This window comes from Nuphar pumila, chromosome 14, assembly GCF_984573655.1.
Source record: "Nuphar pumila chromosome 14, dmNupPumi1.hap1.1, whole genome shotgun sequence".
NCBI classification, from domain to species: domain Eukaryota; kingdom Viridiplantae; phylum Streptophyta; class Magnoliopsida; order Nymphaeales; family Nymphaeaceae; genus Nuphar; species Nuphar pumila.
Genome location: NC_143262.1, coordinates 166,783 through 188,233, shown reverse-complemented (window position 1 = coordinate 188,233; position 21,451 = coordinate 166,783). Strand labels below are relative to the sequence as shown.

The 21,451-nt window shown below is 38.2% G+C and overlaps 1 protein-coding gene across 2 annotated transcripts in view; it reads left to right on the top strand.

Annotated features, from left to right (window-relative positions):
* Nucleotides 1–21,146, top strand: part of LOC149815995 (transducin family protein / WD-40 repeat family protein) — a 104,801-nt gene extending 83,655 nt beyond the window's left edge. Inside the window, exons 12-17 of one of the 2 annotated variants that reach the window (XM_089987990.1) lie at nucleotides 8,241–8,669; nucleotides 10,010–10,233; nucleotides 10,379–10,512; nucleotides 19,531–19,794; nucleotides 19,889–20,067; nucleotides 20,315–21,146. In XM_089987990.1, coding sequence (XP_089844116.1) covers nucleotides 8,241–8,669; nucleotides 10,010–10,233; nucleotides 10,379–10,512; nucleotides 19,531–19,794; nucleotides 19,889–20,067; nucleotides 20,315–20,407 — 1,323 coding nt within the window. In that variant the 3' untranslated portion in view covers nucleotides 20,408–21,146. The remainder of the gene's footprint in view (nucleotides 1–8,240; nucleotides 8,670–10,009; nucleotides 10,234–10,378; nucleotides 10,513–19,530; nucleotides 19,795–19,888; nucleotides 20,068–20,314) is intronic. The other variant, XM_089987991.1, reaches the window with a different exon arrangement.
* Nucleotides 21,147–21,451: the final 305 nt, after the last annotated feature.

The window sequence follows — 21,451 nt, the reverse complement described above, 5'->3', positions numbered from 1 at the left end:
CAAGGTGTATCCCAAATAGAGAGAAAAATGGTGACTTATTTTCTAAAATGGTCATGGGCAATCGATTTATCACATGGACTTTGGAGTGGAAAGCTTTTGTCCATAGAGTGATAGGTAGATTAGTCTCGTGCATCATGCTCATTGCACTCTCAACAATATGTCGATGCTTTCTCTCTGCAATTCCATTTTGTTGGGGTGTATGTGGGCAAGACACTCTTCTCTTTATCCCATTATGTTGAAGGAAACTAACAAAATCACTAGAAGAGAATTCACCTCTTCCATCACATTGGAAATTGAGAATGTTGGTAGAGAAATGATTTTTGACAAAGGAATGAAAATTTTGAAACAATCTAAAAACTTTTGATTTGTGTTTCATGAAGAATATCCAAGTATAGCGTGAATAACTATCAATAAAAATAAGGTAATATTTGCTACCAAAAACATAAGCAATTGGGGCAGGGCCTCAGACATCAGAACATATGATCTCAAAAGGCCTTGAAGCTCTCTTATTAATTAAATTGAAGGACAAAACACGACTCTTACATAAATGACAACTAGGACACTTTATTTCACTGGCTTCTGAACCCAGACTGGACTTAGGAATGAAATTATTCGAGACAAGTTTTTCAATAAAATGACGACCACAATGACCTAAACGACTATGCCAAAGAGTTGGCTTATTACATTCAGAGATGACAAAGACATTTAGAAGGAACAAAAGACGAATGCTGATGAGGCTTCAAGGGTGAATCAACAGAATGAACAGAGGAGGGATCTTCTTGGAAGATGTACATGTTGCCTCGTCTCTTTCCCTCAGCGAATGTCTCCCTCGTGCGAAGATCCTTGACATAAACAAAAGAGAGTAAATTCAACTGAGGCATTAACATCATCAAGAAGTTTTGAGACAAAAACAATGTTCTTCTGGATATTAGGTGCATGAATAACATTTGAAAGATTAAGAGGAGACTTGGGCATGAGTATAATGACATTTCCAATATGTGAGATGGAGTGATGAGAACCATCTCCTGTGACTATGCTACTCTTACCAACATAAGGGGTAAGATTCAAGAGTTTACCCGCATCACCCGAGACGTGTGTCGTTGCTCCATAATCGACGTACCAAATTCCTTTATCATTTTGTTTCATAATCAAGCCTGCCAAGGCTGCCAATAGCAACTCTTTTACTTCTCCATCCCTCTTAGCCTCTGTTTGTGGAGTTTTCCCCTTATTTTAAGGATTGAACCAACAATTTGCTTTAATATGCCCTTTTTTATTGCATAGGAAGCAGGTGGGAATGAGCCTTTGTCCCTGTATATTGGGCGTTGGATGTAAAACCCGCTTTTAAAAAAAAAAAATTGGATCCGGGTTGGGTCGGGTCCGGATCCGACCCAGGCCCCTCTTCATTAGGGTTTTAATAACCCGACTTAGGAAGAGGATTTCAAATCCTCTTCCCGAGCGCCGCTCCCTTCCACCTTCGTTTTCGGAAGACTTAGGGAAACCCATCAGGGTTTCCCCATTCGTCGCCCCCCTGAGGCTTTTAAAAGCACTGCAGGGGGGCGGGGGAAGGCACACAACCGTTTTGCCCCCCTGTGCCGCCTCCTCCTTCTCCGCGCTCGCCACCACTGCCGTTGTTGCGCCCCGTGCCGATGCCGACCACTGCCTCCCAGGTACGCCACTCCACCTTCTCCTCCTCCCCCTCCCATCTCCCTCTCTGTCACCTCGCCAGGACACCGGCAGGCGGCGCACGACCCCTGCCACGCCCTCCCACCTCCCTCCTTGCCCATTGGAGACCCGACAGGGGGCCTACAACGCCCCTGTCGTCCCCTTCTCTCTTTTGGGGTGCGTCGGAGTGCCGGCAGGGGCCAATGGCCCCTACGGACCCCCCTTTCTCTTCCTTGTGGGAGATCGGGCGACCGACAGGAGGTCGGTCGTCCCCCTATCTCCCGGCCCCTCTTCTTTTAAAACCCAGCAGGGGCCGATGGCCCCTACCATTTCTTTTCAAGCCCGACAGGGGCCTTTGGCCCCTGTCACCCTCCCCTCTGCCATGATCTGCGAAGGGGTCGGCAGGAGGCTGATAGCTCCTGCCGCCCCGATCCCTCTCTCGTCGGCAGGGGCTAGCCCCCTGCCCCTTCGGTGCTGACGGCAGGGGCTGCCTCCCCTGTTGTTTTGCTGCCATCAGCAGGGGCTCGACCCCTGCCGATTCGCCACCGTCGGCAGGGGCTCAACCCCTGCTGAATCGCTGCCGTCGGCAGGGGCTCAACCCCTGCCATTTCGTTGCCGTCGGCAGGGGCTCGACCCCTGCCGATTCGCTGCCGTCGGCAGGGGCGCGACCCCTGCCGCTTCGTTGCTATCGGCAGGGGCTGCCCCCCCCCCCCCTGTCGATTCGCTGTCGTTGGCAGGGGCTTTTCCCCCTGCCGCTTCGCTGCTGTCGGCAGGGGCTCGCCCCCTGCCGCCTTAGTGTCGTCGGCAAGGACTCGTCCCCTGTCGCCTAATTCTACCAATGCCCCAGTCGCACCATTAATTATATTAGCAAGATTGAATATTTAACACTCTTGCAGATTTACGCAACAGGTCCCGATCGTGCTCCGCGGCGCAACCCTCGTATTATCCTCACGCGTAGGCGTACGCAGCTGCACGACATCCCAATGTAGGGTAAAGTCGCATAAAGGGCAATTGATGAACGTATTTAAGTTGAAATGATTAAGATGCCATGCTAGATATGCTTAGAGTTATATTGCTTCTGCATTGCGTATTATCATGTTTGTATGCTCATGGGTCGAGGTACAATTTCATTCTTCGATCATTATTTTGCATAGTTGCTTATGAATTTGAGGTGTGGTTTCGTACTTCGTGAAATACATATGCCCTTGTTTGCTTGTATACATTTCTGCCTGCATATTTCTTTTGAGTGAGGTACGATTTCGTGTCTTATGTATTACTTATGACCTTATGTGTTTTGCCTGTCTAAGTGGTCAATGTATGGTTTTGGTACCTCGTGTATTACTTATGTGATTTTCCCTCGATGTGCGGCATCGCAAGTCGAGAGTTCTTTGTTGACATGTTATAACCTGCATATGCTCACACTCATGGTAAATATGTACTTACATAAATGTAGTCTTGTGCCTATCCTGTTATCACTTGTTTTCAAAACACTAGAAGTTGCACTTGTGCGCTATAGTTCTTTTAAAAGAGGGTTTCCTCCTGCGAACCCAGTGCTCTTCAAATGGCACAGTTTTTGCAAAGTTAAGTTTTAATCCTCGCAGGATGTCGAAGTTGCATTTGAGTCCTCCCAAGTCCGCACACTTGGGAGAAATATTTTATAACCCCGATTCGAGTTGCGACCCAATTCGAATAATTCCGATCAGGGGCATAAGCATATGAATGAGTGGGGTTCTGTTGAAGGACCCATTCTGTATTTATCAATCTAGTGTCACATGTCGATACTAAGATAAATTTTGGATGCGAGTTTGATAGTGTTGTGCCTTGCGTGAATGACTTAATGTGGCATTATGGCTTTTAAGGATGAATCGTGCCAAATGAGCACTCCTATATTCTTTGGATCGTTATGAAGTTGTGTTGGGTGTTCCTTTTGAGAAGCCCACACACCTCCCTTGATCGGTATAACGTACTTTTAGACATGCACAACATGTTAAGTACTTTGTTGATCGGACGAGAGATCCGAGATGACCTTGCATCATGAAATATGAAAAATGTTGTTGAAGTGAATTCAAAACTTATCTTGCCAGGCTGTGTTGTATTAATTCTTTTGCAGATAATATCTGTTGGGGTTTCTTTTGTGGAACCATTTCCCTTTCATCGTAGTCGTACTTTTTGACAAGTACGTCTTCTTATGTTGCGATGATTGGATGAGTAGGTTGTGTCAACCTCGATGAGTGCAAATAACAAATGATGTGATCACCTAAATAAGTGATGTTTTCGCCTTCACCGGCAAGATACTCGAGTTGGTCGAAAGACCAGAGTATGTAGAATGAGTCTTCAGTTAACTACCCCTGATTTACTCATTCGAATCGCTGACTCCTGTTAGGAGAGAGGACTGGAAGGTACAAAACTTCGATGGACAGACCATTAATGACAGTTACGAGCAAAAGACTCGGCTTCCCAGTCATCGGAGTTAGGGGAATGGGACTACCATAATTATCCTAGGTGGTAGCTCTCCATGTTTGGGATGCATCCATTATTTATGCTGCTTTGGGGATTTCTCTCTTGGTCACCGACCGTTCCCTTAGGTGCGGACTCAGTCAGCTATCCGGGTTATCATAAAATACATAGCATAATAAACCCCCGGATCAGTCTAGGCTGTTTCTAGAGTCGTGCCTTGTGCATACCCGCTTGGCCAGTTAATATCGAAACATAATTTAAATCCGATCACACAATGTGTTCAGTTATGCACGTATGAAAGTTATAGGGTACAACAGATTCAATACTTATGGAATTGTGTGTGTGGTTGATGAAATATTGTATTGTGCTAGTTAACTTTCTTGTGCAGTGCTTTGCTTGTAATAGTTAGCCTACTTGTGCCAGTAAAATGCTTTTAATAATTTTAGCATTGTGCTCATGATAGTTGCTCTGTGAATCTGTTGAAATTAAATTGCTATATAATTGTCTGGCTGCTTGACATATTAAATTATTCTGCTTAATTATGTTCAATATTGTCATGTCTGTGCACCTACCAGTTTTTAGCGAAACTGACCCATTTTATGGGCAGGTGATGTATAGGTGATACAGTCTGCGATGACACGATAACGTGATGAGATCAAGATAGAGCTCTTTCCCTGATGTTTCGCTCCTGAGGACATGTTGGTAAATTTGGTATAAAGTGTGTTTCAAAATTTCTCTTTTATTAAACCGTGAGTTAATAAAACTGTTTTAGTAAGCTTCTTCTTGGTTTCAACAAACAAAATCTCAATTATTGAAACTCCGTTTCTAAACCATTTGATTTCAATGGTTGTGCGAGATTTGACAAAAGGAAAGTTTACGCTGTAATGTGCTCAAGGTCCATTGACTTATGGTTTTTAAAATATCATTTTCCGCTGAAGTATTATTTAAACTCTGATTATTGTATGATTTCAAAGCTTTCTAAACTTTTCTAAAAAGTTACAAGTCCTGGATTTTTGGGGCGTTACATTGGAAGTATACCACGATCACCAAAAGCATTTCTCTCTTATCCTCCCCTTCCTCGAAAAGAATTTCCTCATCTGCCTCTACCATAAGTCAGTCTCGTGGCCAACACATCTTAAGTTCCTGAATGAACATGGGTGTTCTCAGAAAACCCTTTCAGGGTCATTTCATATTGCAGTCGCTTTGCACGAAGATCTTCAAATTTTGAAGCTCTGGGAGACACAACAAAGATGTCACCAGAACATGATAGTCCGACCCCAATCCACTTAAGGTTTGTTGCACTTTGTCTTTATCACTGACGAGACATCCCACAATAACCAGCTGATTTGTGATGCCTTTCATTTTATTCAGGTACTCTATAATAGACATCGAATCTTTCTTCAACATTTGAAATTCTCGCTTGAGAAACACAATTCTTGCTTTAAAGATATGCGGATATGTCTGAACTAACTTGTTCCATAGCTCTTTGGGTGAACAATCATCAGGAATGGCAACAAGAACTTACTGTGAGAGTGTTGAGGTGATGTATGCCACTAATGCTTGATCTCTTTTCATCCAAGCAACATAATTTGGATTTTTGAGAAGAACAATGGATTGTGCCCCTTTATCGTCCGTCTTTTCTTGCAAGGTGAACTCTGGAGGGGTTGAGACCGATCCATTCAGATGACCAAAGAGATCCTGACTCCTTATAAAAGGAACAATCTGCCTTTTCTAGGTCAAGAAGTTGAAATTATTCAGCTTGTCAGAGACCAATTGGCTAAGAAAGTTAGAGGAAATGCCTTACTGTGGGAAGGATGAGTCCATTTGCAAAGATAATGGAAAAGAAGAGAAAAAGAAATGCTTGAACCGAACAGAAATTCAGTCACTCGAATATTCTGCCTTTTTTTTTAGGCAGATGTATTATATTCGGGTTTGATCAGAAAAGTAACTGATTAAACAGTTTTCAAAGCAAAACCTGAATATCAAAAATTGAATCAGTGCCAACGTGAAAACGTGAAACAGGATCTTGCAGACTGAAGCATCACAATATTGATCTCAGAGAGTATAATATTCAAACTTAAATAGCTCAATAATGAATATCAACACAGAAGTTGTTCCAGATCTGATAAAATCATGAAACATGGGAATGAATAGTTCGAAAAACAGTTTTTTTTATGGTTTTGGGATCAGTTAACTGATTCTGAGAGAATCAGATCTGAAGAAAAGGAGAATACACTGACATCAAATCGAGAAGAGAAGAAGAGAAAGAGACGTTAGGGTTTTTACCCGAACCGAAAGAGAAAAGAAAAAAGGAAGAGGACACACGCTGAAATGGGTTCTTACCAAATCCGAAATGGAAAAGAGATGAGGAAGGAGACGTACCCAAAAATCGGGTTCTTACCAGAACCGAAATAGAATAGAAAAGAAAGTGAGAAGAAGATGCACGCAGAAATCGGGTTGAATAGAGATATTTTCCTGACTTAAAAAAAAACTCAGATTATCTCCTTGGACATTCCTTCTGGAAAGCAATCTCAGGCCCAGCTTTTAACACCGCTTTGATACCATGTTAAAACATGAAGATCTCCACATTCACCTGTGCAGGAAAGAAGAAACGAAAATTGGAGAAGAGGCTGCAAAAACACGTTAAAAGGTTCCAGCGTGTTTTCATTGTATTAGGGATTGAGTATATTACTAATACATAATTTTAGGGTACAAAATTACCCTCTAACAATATACATAATTACAACACACTTTCATCATTTGGATCTTGATCCGATCCAGTATAGAAATCGGGTCTGGTCATGCACAGACCCGATTTGGGTCCAAGACCCAGAAACGACTTCTTTTCATATAGATCCGAGGTTAACAAACTCTATATCCCAGATCCACCCCAAGATAAGGTTTTGAGATTCACATTTTATTTTAGATACATGTATCTCTGGGCCTAGTGGGCAGGGGGAGGGGGGGTTGTCAGGCCAGAGATATCTGTATGTTGACCTTGGATCTTGATTTCAAAATTGAGGTAATAATAATCAAATGCGCTGAGAAGGTTACATTCTTAGCAATCACAAATTATACAACAGAAAGGAACCATTGCATTAACTATTATGTTGCCCTTAACCTTCGTTAATCCCAATAAGATGCAATGCATGCAAGTATAATAGAATTGTCATTGCTTTAATTATGGTAGTGCCATTGAAGCTGTATTCTGAGTTCTGTTCTGACTTCTGCCATGTGCCAGTGATGTTTTATCTCAACTTATTTAACTTTCTCTATTGCATATTAAAATAATTTTTTGCCATTGTCTGCCTGTTATGTAGCCCTTGTGATGCTTCCTTTTCATAATCCGTTCAAATTTCAAGTATGCTGATTTAGTGTAAAGCTAAATCACAGTTTAGCTCACTGGAATCTAATTCTTTTATCATCGGATGTACCAATCAGTGCCTAGAATCCAGTTTTTTTTTTTTTACAGAACCGGATAGGCATATACTAAACTAGATCGTGCTGTGTTGTGGCTATAGTATATGATTTGATGTCTACTGCATACTAAGAACTATAATATGTGCTTTAGTAACATTAAGAATTAATGTATGTATGTTGACACTGGAACTGGCTAGAGTCAGGACAACAGGCAGATATTGCATAATTTAAGGTTTTTTATGTAAATATTTTTAGTTTTGCATATCACATGGTTGTCCTCTTAATCATGACTTATTTGAAGCGGTTCTATGAATTATTTGTCTGAAGTAACACTATAGTCAATCCACTTACTGCTTTTGATACTTGTTGCATAGTGTGCTGTGTCTTGTGCAAGTCATCGTTATTTTTGTTGTGAAAATGAAATCCTCTTTTTAATCAGCATCCTTTTTTTTTGGGCAAGTGTCTTAGCTTTTTAGTTTATGAATGCAAGATAATCAGTAGTTTGTTCAGTCATTTCTCCTTTCTCTTGTGATAGTATATCTACCCTGTGTGATTCTGTATATTGGAAAAGACTTATTAGATGTTCGATCTTATTCACAAGATTGCATTATTCCTTTAAATTTTCTTCTTGTCATTCTGCAAGTTCTTCATTTTTTCAAAATTCCATGGTTTAGTACTCATTACATTTCCTTTTTTCTCAGGGCGTGCTTTTTTTTAGGTGGAGCCTAACAGAAGCTTCTAGAGAGAATACTGAGTACATCTGGTCAAAATCTGACTGGCCCCAGAATGGTTGGGCTGGGTCTGAGTCCACGCCAGTTCCGACATTTGTTTCACCAGGTGTTGGTCTTGGTAGCAGGAAGGGTACCCACCTTGGATTAGGAGGTGCAACCGTTGGCTTGAGTTCTTTGGCAAGACCTGGAAGGGATCTAACTGGTGGAGGTGCATTTGGGATTCCAGGATATGCTGGAATTGGGGCTTCAGGCTTAGGTTGGGGCGAGCAGGAAGACTTTGAGGAGTTTTTTGATCCCCCTGCAACAGTTGAAAATATTAGCACAAGAGCCTTCTCTAGCCATCCTTCTAGGCCTTTGTTTTTGGTTGGATCTAGCAATACACACATCTACCTTTGGGAGGTATGTTCCATATGATTGTAGATTGTATCGTCCCTTGAATTTTCTGGTGCATTTTATTATAATTGAGAAGTCTTGAAGCTATGTAAACACAAAACCCATAATGTTATGAATATCTGTCTTTTGGGTGCCTTTCCTTTTTCTTCCTTTTTGTTTTTAAACACAAATTTATTCACTGATATGGATCTAAATCCAAATTCGGCCTAAGGGATGAGAAGTGAAGAGAAATAATTTAACCCAAAGAAATCCTAGAAGATAAATAAGACATCTACAGGATAACTAGTTATCATTAGCAAGTAGTTCTCTAGGAAATAGTAGAAGAATCCACACCTTAATTTCCTTAAATCTCCTGTTCACTTTGAGTTTTGCTGAAATAATTTCCCTCTGGATCTTACCCTCCATAAATTATGTTATCTTCTTTCACTATGCCTTGCAGAACCTCCCATTCACACCATTTAGCAACACATAGAAAGGGTGCTTTGTGAGTATGTCAATGAGGTCATTGAAAAATAAACACTAGTTTGAAATGAAACAAGGTGTGCACAAACACAATGCCACTAAAGGGCTACAAAAGTGCACACACAAAAAGGGCCACTAATGAACCAATTACAATCTCACTCTTCAAAGGAAGGGACTCAGAAAGGAAACATATCATTCTATAAGCCACCAGTGACAATTGAGGAGAATCAACATCTTGCTCTTGAAGAATCTTATCGAGCAATAGATCAGAAGCAGTTCATCGAAGAGTAGGAGCAAAGGTGGCGTGGAGGGGCCAATAAATTGGTTCGTAATCAAAATTTCTTCCTTAAGTTGTAGTTGGTAAGTCTCTCATGGGGATTTCCTGCTAAGGAAGATATCATTGTATTCTTAAGGTTGATCAGGTGGCAGGTACTGGCAGCCAACGATGTTCTAGTATCGTTCTTCCCATTATTCTTGGGAAGGTTACTTGTTAGAAAGGGTATAACTGGTTTTCTCAGATGAGTAAATTAGAAGCATTGAGGTTTTTATTGACCAATTGAGGAGGAAAGGAGGATACACTTAAAAGATTGATCTATTTGTCTATAGGCTTTTGCAGTTTGCCACATATTATCCATATAAGTTTTTTTTTTTAAATTTAGCGACTAATAACTTCAAAAAAATGACTAAACTGTAAGAAAAAAATTTGGTGTCTTTTTTGTGTTTCTGTTTCTTGATGAACCTGTTGTGCTTCCTTTATTTTCTGATCTGTCTTATGTTATTTGTGCTCGTTATTAAATCACCAAATCTTCTCTGCAGAACTGTTTATCTAACTTTTCATATAAAACCTGTTGCTTTGCTATAAACTGGTTCATGATTTTTTGCAGTTCGGTAAGGATACAGCTACTGCAACTTATAGCATCCTTCCTGCTGCAAATGTTCCTCCACCTTATGCCCTAGCATCCATATCAGCTCTACAATTCGACCGTTGTGGGCATCGATTTGCTAGCACTGCATTAGATGGAACTGTTTGCACTTGGCAACTTGAGGTTGGAGGAAGGAGCAATGTCCGGCCCACAGAATCATCTGTCTGCTTTCACAGCCATGCATCGTATGTTTCTTGCATGGAATGATCATAAATGTGGCAACAGTTGTGGCATACTATGCTTATAGTTCAGTCTTTGAAATTATCTGGTAGTCCCATCTGATACAATTTTGCAAAATGTGCATTCTAATAACTGCTTTGGGTGCAACAGGGATGTAACTTACCTGGGTTCAAGTGGGTCAATTATTGTTGCAGCAGGGTGTAGCCTCAATAATGCCAACGTGGTTGTGTGGGATACGTTAGCACCACCTGCAACTTCTCGTGTTTCTCTTAGATGTCATGAAGGTGAGGCTGACTTTGAATTTGAAACTTGAATACCTACATGGCCGTATCAAGACTTGATGAGAACAGTTGGTAATTTTTCTATGTTTTTTTTAGGAAAAGGAGAAATGGTAGTGGCTAGTTCCTAAATGTTTTGTATTTATTCAAGCTATTATGCAACTTTGTAACTGTTGTTTTAGATCCTAGTTTTTTTCAGAACCAGAATTACTTGGTGCAATCTATAACCCTTCAAGTTTTATAAAATATTGATTTTGTTCAGATTAACCATGAGTCAGCTTGTGTCCACCCATTTTCACCTCTTGGAGCAGGAAAAACAACCAACAGATTGCTACTTTTTTTTGTATTAGATAATTGATACGACTATAGGTGTTTCTTAATGATACTGGTTCTTATTTTAGCAGTTTATACTTGCATTCTGCAAATTTGCTCTCTCTCATGCTCACACACACACACACACGCACACGCACACGCACAGACTCTCTCTCTCTCTCTCTCTCTCTCTCTCTTGCATGTATACACATGCATACTCATGCACATAGATGTGCACACCACACCTCCACACGGGCACACACACACACCATCTATGTATATGTGTGTGTGTGTGTGTGTGTGGAGGTGTTAATCTAACTTCAAACCCTTCTTGCTAATGGTAGCTGTGTTCAACTTATTTAAATGACCAAAACACCCTCAAAAGCAATGATATTTTTGAAAGTATGTTGTTCCTTTAGGGGTAAATTAGAATTTTTATTTTAAAGAGAAAAGAGAAGGTCAAAAGAAATTTTCAGAAACTGACAAACAATACATTTGTAATTGTAATTTGAAAAGTAAAAGTAATAATTTTACCCTAAAAAGTAACTAATAAAAAAAGCCACCACTTTTGAGGGTGTTTTGGTTACACAAGCGGATAAAGAAAGATAAGAACATAAAGAAGACGTTATGATAAGAAGGTTGTCACTCTCGAAGTTGTTAATATCAAAATGAACACTGATGATGGAGAACCCGACACCATAGAGACAACTTATCAGGACACATTCTTACCTTTTAATTACGAGACCTGACATAACACATACAATTCACACAACTAACCAGTTGGAGCATGCTCCAACCTCTGTTCATATGGGAGCGGTTTCATGCATTATTAGATATATCAGGACTTTCATTTATCGAGGCCTTTTCTTATCTGTTTCTTCATCTTTAGATTTGACTACTTATACTGATGCTGACTGGAGAGGTGATCCCAATGACTGACACTCAACCACGAGTTTTGTATTTTCTTCGGTGACTTAATGATTTCGTGGCGATGTAAGAAGGAACAAAAGGTATCTCTCCTTGACTAAAGCAAAATATCGAGCCATGACTACAACAACTATTAAGATGGTCTGGCTAAGAAGATTGTTGGCTAACATGGGCATTCAGATTAAAGGAGCATCATGAATGTGCTATGACAACAAAAGTTTCATCTACATTAAGATCAATCAGACCTTCTACGAATGAACCAAACATATTGAGATGGACTGTCACTATGTACAAGAGGAATATCTACATGGCACTATCGATCTTCCCTATGTTACTTCAGAATATCAACTGACGGATTTCTTCGCCAAACCTCTCGTTGCTCCTAGGTTCCACTTTCTCTTAGGGAAACTTTCGGTTATCCAACCGTAGGTTTGAAGGGGAGTGTTAAAATGTAAATATACATATATGTATATATATAAGTAGGTTAGTAACTAGGATTACGTTAGTTAGGATTTTTGGTTGAATTAGGACCAGTCAACAATTGTTGACTAGTCAACACCTAAGAGTCGTTGGAGGTCCAACGACTCTATTTAGAGTCATTGACAACGACTCTTTTTGGAGCTCCTCCCTTCTCTCTCTCTCTCTCTCTCTCTATATATATATATATATATATATATATATATATATATATATATATATATGGGGTAAAACCCCTCTTTTGTAACTATGCTTCTTGTATATTTTCAGTCTCAATAAAATATTATTTTTTAATCTTATCTTGGCTACCTTTGGTGGGTTTTGTGTGTGAGCCCATTTAAGGCTTTTGTGTGTTCTTTTTGGTGCTTTGGTAAAACTCTTTTGAGTGTCCACTTGATGATTTGGTGAATATCTTCGGAAAAACTCATTTTCTTACAGGAGTATCTTCACTTACCGAGGCCACCTTCCTTTTGAGCTTAGGGCATTCCGATTTTATATGTTTCTGTTCATTACAATGATGACAAATAATTTTTCTTCCTCCTCTATTAAACTTTTTCTCAAGGTGTGGGGGTCTATATGTCCTCACATGATTTTCGGGTCTTGACACCACAAGAACCTCTTCACTTGACTTTTTCATGCTGAGTCTTGTCTCCTCGTGACATACCTCAGGAAGTGCCTCACTTATAAGAGGCGAGGTGGTTCTATGAAGGAGGGATGATCTAACTTGCTCGAATTCCACTTTAAGCCCATACAAGAAAGAAAATAGTTTTTCTCTCTCAACTTGCTTTTGTATCATTTCTATTGTTGGGCTTTTCCACCATCTCACAATGGGGACAAGAGACCATAGTGTAAGGAAACGGCTTGAAATACATTAGGTTCAATAATGAACCAATACACATGCACACGAAGTGCGGATATACCCACTAAAGGGGAAAACACAAGCACATAATGTGCTAACACATAAACCCACGAAAGTGGCAAAAATGCCTATAAGGCATAAGTTAATATTATTGAAGAGAAGAAGGGTGTAAACCCTAAACCCTAAACCCTAAACCCCTAAACCCTAAACCCTAAACCCCTAACCCTAAACCTCTAAACCCCTAATCCCTAAACCCTAAACCCTAAACCCATTACAATGGAGCAAAAGCTCCTCAAAGAAGAAGTGAGAAAATACAAAGGGGAAAGCCCCTATTTATGCAGAAAGAGGATAGCAAAAGGAGAGGCCAAAAGGGGCTCCCCATAGAGACGTTGAGAGCCCCCAACGGTCACATTTGTGACCGTTGGAGGCCCCAACGACTCTATGTGGGCCCCCCACTTGCGTGAAATAAAAAACAAAAAACAAAAAACAAAAAATATAAAATGTAAACTAATTCTAAAAAATAAATAGTTGTTTTCTAAAAACAACTTTATAGCAAATGCAAAAGGACATAAATACCCCTATCGGGTATTGCGCACACATATGTATATATTTATATATATATACATATATGTGTAAGAGTACACATATTTTAATACCCCCCCCCCCTCAAACTTTGCGGGAAAAAACCCGAAAGTTTGGAAAAACAAAAGAAAGTCTTGAAAAGAAGTCCAATGCTTCAAAAGTCTTCAAGGGGAATCTCCATCTTTATGACATCTCAGCAAATGCTTTCAAGTGTAAGTCTTCAAAAAATGTCTTTATTGGGGATCATCCCCATAGTACCTCCATTGATTGAATCCATGATGTATCTAAGGCACCACATCTTAATGATCCTGTAGAGAAAGAACAAACCAAGAAAAGACTCAAAGTATACAAGACAAATAAAATATTCTAACCCAAGAATTGCAACAATAATATATTGAAAAGCAAGAGTGGTTTTAAACAAGATAGTAACAGTTTTTCAAAACATTAGATAAGAGGCATCATTTCTTAAGGATGACAGTAAATCATGATTTTACCAAGATGAAATATGACTATTAAGAGACATTTCAAACAAATTCCAAAAAAAGGATATCTAAGTGGAAGATCATAACAGGATAATTAAAAAACTACTGAATCATTTCAATACTATGAAAAAGTCTTCAAGAAAAGCAATGTATAATGTCTTCAAAGAGACAATGCATATGAAGTGCACCAACTTCCACAAATCGTTTTGCACAAGGGCCCAATAAGTACTCAAAGGAATTTATCAATACTTGGAAGTAAGAAGTGTGTGAACGAGGAACACTCAAAGTGTACAAAGACAAAAAATATGAAATTTGTATTTAAAATTAAAAAGGTTTCATGTATTACAAATATCTTTAAGAACCCAATGTTCACATAAGAACTAGTGGCTCCCTAAAAGGGACATACGAACGAAAGCAATTTTGACACACAAATCAATAATAAGGAGGCATTTTAACACAAGATGATCTAATGATTTCTTTCATATCTTAGAGAGAAGAAATTCTAAACAAATGTCACATGTGATCTTGCTAAAAATGTCCTCCCAAGAGTCATTACACATTGCGTAGAAATCTTTACACATTGAGGAAATTCATACTCAAATATTTGCAAATACAAAAACTCATTAGGTGACCGAAAAATCAAAAGGCACTTAATATATAGGTTAAATGCCAAAAAATTAAATTGGTTTCCGAATATGCATATCAATGATATGATTCACTAGAATATCTTAAAACACAAGTTATGAATGAAATTTTGCAAATTTCAATAATAGTTCATCCACTACAAGCAACAACCTCATTAGTCCTCCAAAACCCATAAATCAAGTGTATAAGCTACTAGATCAAGAACATAAATATAATGCCATTAAAGGCCAAAGACACACACAAAGGTGTGTAAAAGAACCTCTTGTCTACATGTAATAATACTTGAAATGAGTGCATCAATGACAAGAACAAGAGAATACGCGCCAACATGGACCAAAAGCATCTCTTGTCTACGTAAAAATACACTCAAGATCAAGTATGTTCAACTATTAGAACAAGAGTATCAAGCCAACCATGGGCTAAAACACAATACATCTCTTGTCTACATAAAATAGCACTTGAAATGAGTGAAAGAAGCCAACCATGGGCATACATTTCAGCGACCAGAACAAGGACACAAATGCCAACATGGACTAAAATCACACACCATGGTGTGAATCAATGTGCCTTGTCTACATATAATAACACTCAAAACAAGAGTGTTCAGCTACTAGACCAAGAGAACAAAGCCAACAAAGGTCTACCAACACACAAAGGTGTAATAAAAATCTTGTCTACATATGATGACACTTAGATAAGAGGTATAAAAGGAGAAGACTTTTGAGGCAATAAAACTTGTAATGACAAACATATAGATAAAACCTTGAATATAACCAATAGAACAATATTTTTTGAAAATAAATACGTGCACATACGCACAACAAGAACACTTGAAACACTTGTGCACAAAAAGCACAAGACACGAACTCACAAATGTACTCATAAGATTTATAAACAACAAAAGGTTGGTCAATAGTCCCAAAACCCTTGATTTTAATATATCTTAAAACATTTAAGGTTTCAAACACCATATATCCATCACATTTATATATAAATAAGAGCATCCATAAGATCAATGACCAAAAAAAGGGAAAACGAGTGATACTCATAATTAGAGATCATATAACAAATCATTTTAGAGTCCAAGGTGCCCATACCTCACCTCAACAACCATCTTTAATATGGCAAGTGGACAATCTAAAATGACATAACACAAGGTGCCCATAACTCACCTTAACAATCTCTAATATAACAATAAGGCCATAAAAAAGGATTGATGCATCATATAACTTGTGATGGATAAAAATAAATGCCATAAAAAAGGCAATGAACACTTAGGGAAATCATTTTCCAAATATGTGATTTTACAAAGAGGGCCGATTCAAAGGTCCAACATGATTAACCACAACAATATGCCTTATAACAATAATTTTGCATAAACACGAAATTATGTTCAATTATGATCATTATCAAAAGACTTAATAAACACAACATGAAATATTTAAGCAATGTCATGTGTGAGAACGGATTTGGAATAATCCAAGAATCAAATCAAGCCTTTATAAATTGCAATTATATGCATACCAAGATGTAGAATAGCAATAATCTTAAATGAGCAAATTTAGGACATGTAACAAGATATTGCGGAAGCACTTACAACGATAAAAGAAATAATCTCACAAGTCCACTAAGGGACAAAACAAGCCTTAAAGAAGGCAATATAAACATCTCTTTATTGAAAAGAGAAAGAGAGCTCTCAAGCATTCATAAAGATGGTAATATTTAAAAAGTCTCATAAAAACCAATATTGTTATTTAAAAAGAAGCATATAACAATCATGAAATCTTCTCAAAGAGTATATACTCATAAGAAGATTCACAAGGATCAAAAGGCCTCTCAAAGAGAGATCCAAAGAAAAATCCCCAAATGAGGGTACAAACGAAAGGAAGAGGGAAAACTTTATTAAAGTGGAGAAAATCCCAAAAAAGAATAATAGGATTGCATTATGGCATAAATTTATAAACAAAAATTCATAATATTGTTAAAAACATATGACTTAATAGATTATAACCAACTCCTAATGTAATAAGTATGCAACATTAATGAAGACCATAAATTTTATAATAAAACATATTCTTGAAATTGAATTGAAGAATGTAAAGAGAATAACCATTTTTTATGAGATCATTTTTAAAACTTAATTCAACCGGTATTATAAAATGCCTTCTTAATCAAATATTGCTCATATGAAAAAGAACTCATTAGGTAGGAAAATAAAAAATTAATAAGGAATTTTTCATAGTTAATATATGTCAATCATTTTTCAAAGACAAATGATATTACGAAAAGTCTCATATAGGACATTTTAGAGAATAAACACATGCATTTAATACGAACCAACAATTATGATAAGAGTATGTGAGCAATGCTACATATTTCACAAACATTTTATTTTTAACATAACTTTCTTAAAAGACTTATTTTTCAAGAAAAGACATACGAAGGAGAATAATATACGAAAAAGAAAAGGTTCAATGGAATGTTAAGAATCCAAACTCATAATGACAAGGAGAACACATATGCAAAACATATCTAATTCTTCATAATAAACAATACTTAAAGAAATATAATGCATACCAAATAATTTTAAGAAACAAAAGAGAGAAATGAGAATTTCACCATTTTTCTTTAAAATTTCTTGAATAGCACGCTTCCCAATGCAACAAAGAGCAACTCGATCCCAACCTTGCTCTGATACCATATAAGAAAACGGCTTGAAATACATTAGGTTCAATAGTGAACCAATACACATGCACACGAAGTGCAGATATACTCACTAAAGGGGAAAACACAAGCACATAATGTGTTAACACATAAACCCACGAAAGGGGCAAAAATGCCTATAAGGCATAAGTTAATATTATTGAAGAGAAGAAGGGTGTAACACCCATTACAATGGAGCAAAAGCTCCTCAAAGAAGAAGTGAGAAAATACAAAGGGGAAAGCCCCTATTTATGCACAAAGAGGAGAGCAAAAGGAGAGGCCAAAAGGGGCTCCCCATAGAGACGTTGGGAGCCCCCAACGGTCACATTTGTGACCGTTGGAGGCCCCAACGACTCTATGTGGGGCCCCCACTTGCGTGAAATAAAAAACAAAAAATATAAAATATAAAATGTAAACTAATTCTAAAAAATAAATAGTTGTTTTCTAAAAACAACTATATAGCAAATGCAAAAAGATGGAAATACCCCTATCGGGTATTGCACACATATATGTATATATTTATATATATACATATATGTGTAAGAGTACACATATTTTAACACATAGTAGTCTCTAATACTTTTATCTCCTTGCTTCGTAGTTCGCGTTGTTTCTTGGAGATAATATAAGACGAGCCATATCCTTTTGAATGAATGTGCTCTTGAGAAAAGCCCATGCATCACATGCTTTTTTGAATTTAATGATGTTGGTGACGATCTTGAACTCTATGGTATTCATAAACCATGAGAAAATTTGTGCATTGGTTTTTTTTTCTTCATAAAAGGTATTTCACTTGATCTCATTTTCGTGTAAGCTTTAATTGGGGTTCGGTAGCGGTTTCACTAACATATCCCCATAGTGTCTTCCCTTTGATGTTTTCTATAGTGGTTGCTCACATCAAATAATTACTTGTTAAGTTTGAAGGAGATGATGGAAGATTTTCTTTTGGTCATGATCGTGATCTATGTAGGAGATACAACTTGAAGATGATGACCACCAACAAGAGAGCTCGAACAATACAATCTTCAAGTTACAAAAGCTCGAGGCTCTAATAGCATGAAATAAAATAACAAAAATACAAAAAACACAAGTTCAATAGGCAATATGCCAAGAACACAAGCTACTATGGGCAATACAAAAGCCAATATAGGCTATACAAAAGCCACTAAGGGCAATACAAAGCACCAAAGCTCAAAGGAGAGAACACCAACTATAAAAATAAATAATTTCATTCATAAGAGAGCTCACAAGAAGTGAGAATACAAGGGATTCATCCCCTATTTATACATTTCAAATGGGCTGGTTCTAGCCGTTGGCACTCCCAACGGCTAGTTCAACAGCCACAAAAAAATGTGAATAAAAAGGAGAAAGAGTATAATATTATATACATTATTATTATATATATTAGTTAAGTGGTATGGTACACACTAACTAATATATATACATATATATAATAACATATATAACTGTACATATTTTGACAATAGCATGCAACACATTGGGCCATAAATCCATTTGGATAGATCTGTTTGGACGGACTTGGATTAGAGCCAACCCATGGACACTCCTATTCGATGTTAATGATGATGATGCACATACAAGGACTTTTATGTAATCTACGTTGATGCCCTTGTCCCTAACAGCTATGAACTTGAACATTTTTTATTTGCATCGAATAAGCCACTTCCCAAGTTTGAATGCATTGATTTAGTATTGGTTGGTATTTTTTCTCTTTCAAGCACCCTGTGGATAGTGTTTCTTATTTGTACCCACCATGACATTTGGGCACAGGCTGCACACTGCACACTCTGCTGTAGGTGTACAAGTTGACAGTGAATACTCAAGAAATTATTGCTTCTCTATTTTCTCTCTGCTGACATTTTAACATTGTTTTAGATGATTTTGTCAATGTTTTTGGCGTTTTCGTCGTTTCTTTGAATTTCTCTAGTTCATGTGATAAATCTGGAACTGACTGTTTCTGCGTGTGCAAATAATTGTTATCTATTATTTATTCATGGTTGAATTGCTTTTATGAAGGTGGTGCCCGGTCAGTTGCAGTTTTTGACCATGATATAGGCAGTGGTTCAATTTCACCACTTATCATCACAGGGGGGAAAGGTGGTGATGTTGGATTGCATGACTTCAGGTTTATTGCAACTGGTAAATCTAAAAGACACAGAATTTTCAAGGAAAGGAACCTTGATCTTTCTAGATCCCCTGACACTGATTCAGGGACATCCATGAAATTCGGTGATCAAAATCCAAACGGGATGCTCTGGTACCTACCAAAAGCACACCTAGGTACTGACAGATCATCTTTCCCCTTGGTTTGAAAGCACATTCGGGATACATTTTAACCTTTTCTTTTTTCCAATTGTGGGCCCTGAAATAAAAGGGAGCATTACAAGGATATCAACCATCCCAAATACTAGCCTGTTCCTAACTGGAAGTAAAGATGGAGATGTTAAGCTGTGGGATGCCAAAAAATCGGAGCTTGTATTCCATTGGCCAAGAATGCATGACAGGCACACATTTCTCCAGCCAAGTTCTCGAGGCTTTGGTGGAGTTGTTCGGGTAATCTCTTGTAGTTCCTCTTTAGGCGTATTGGTAACTTGTGGAAGTGTAGAGCTCATAGTTAGTTTGTGTTTTCACCCCCTTGTTAACAAAAGTAGGTTGTCATAATTTACCTCTGCAGTGAAGTCAATTGAAGAGGATGATGCTTCCAGTGTACTATTCTCATCTGATGATGCATACCGAGTATTTCTCATCTGATATTATTGTTACTCGCGTTCTGCTGATACTTGTTAAGCCTTTATTGCAGGCTGCTGTCACAGATATCCAAGTCATTCCTGATGGTTTTCTAACCTGTGGTGGAGACGGGGTCATAAGATTGGTCCAGATTGGGGATGTGTAGCCTATTGCTACTAAGGTTCCTGCTAACAAACATGAACGACGTGTGAAAATATTATATACAAGGGAGACACTCTTTGAGCTGCAGAAGTTTCATGTGTTCTGTTGCGTTTGATGTGAATCCACTCTTTGTAGCAAGCGTGTAAATAGAACTGTGGGTCTTGAATTATCGTGATATGCTATAGTGGCTCTCAAGTCAGCACCACAATTTTGTTTTATTTATTTCCTGATAAGCAAGTTAGCTCCACGTTGTTAGATGCAAAGTTGGGAATGGTGTATTCCGTGTGCAGAATTTGTGCAAGTTCTTTCGGCTGCTGAATAAGACTCGCATCATACATTGAGATCTCCTGATTTTTTCCTAGCGATGGATGGGCCATAAGGTCATGACTCATATGTATTTGGTAAAACTTTGAGAGATGCTACTGATTTGATGGTGTCTGGAGCTCTTTGAGGACGTTTCTGCCTGTTGGAGAAAAGGAATAAAATGAAATTTTGGATTTTCGGTTGGCTTCAGCTCATCTTCCTCATCTTGGTCCTCTGGTGTGGCTGGTGAGGAGGGTTTATGTGCAAGATCGATCTTAGATTTATTTATTTGTAATTTTTATTGCAATGTTCCTCTGACATGTCTAAATATTCTTTGAAAAATGTCAAGAACCGCGAATTGTAATTGCATATTCATTCTGAATATTGAGATTAACCGATGTAACCTTGTTTATAGTTGAATGTGATGGCTGGTTGATTGAGACATGACCTGTAAGCCAAAAACTCATGTTTAATGATGACTAGGGATGTCAATGGATCAGAATTTATTCAATATTTGACCTAATCTAATTCCATTTGGCCATTGTGTTGTGGTTTCCGTCATGCTCCCAGACTCTCTTGCTGTTTGGGAGCAGCGGTACTGAAACAATGCGTTGGGACTGGTGTTGGCAGGCCCAACACAACATTTCAACTCCTTTACACGGCATGTTTTGGTAACTCCATCTCTCAACATCAAACGTTGGCAAAAAGATATTTTGGCAAAACCATGTTTCCATCCCATTGAAAA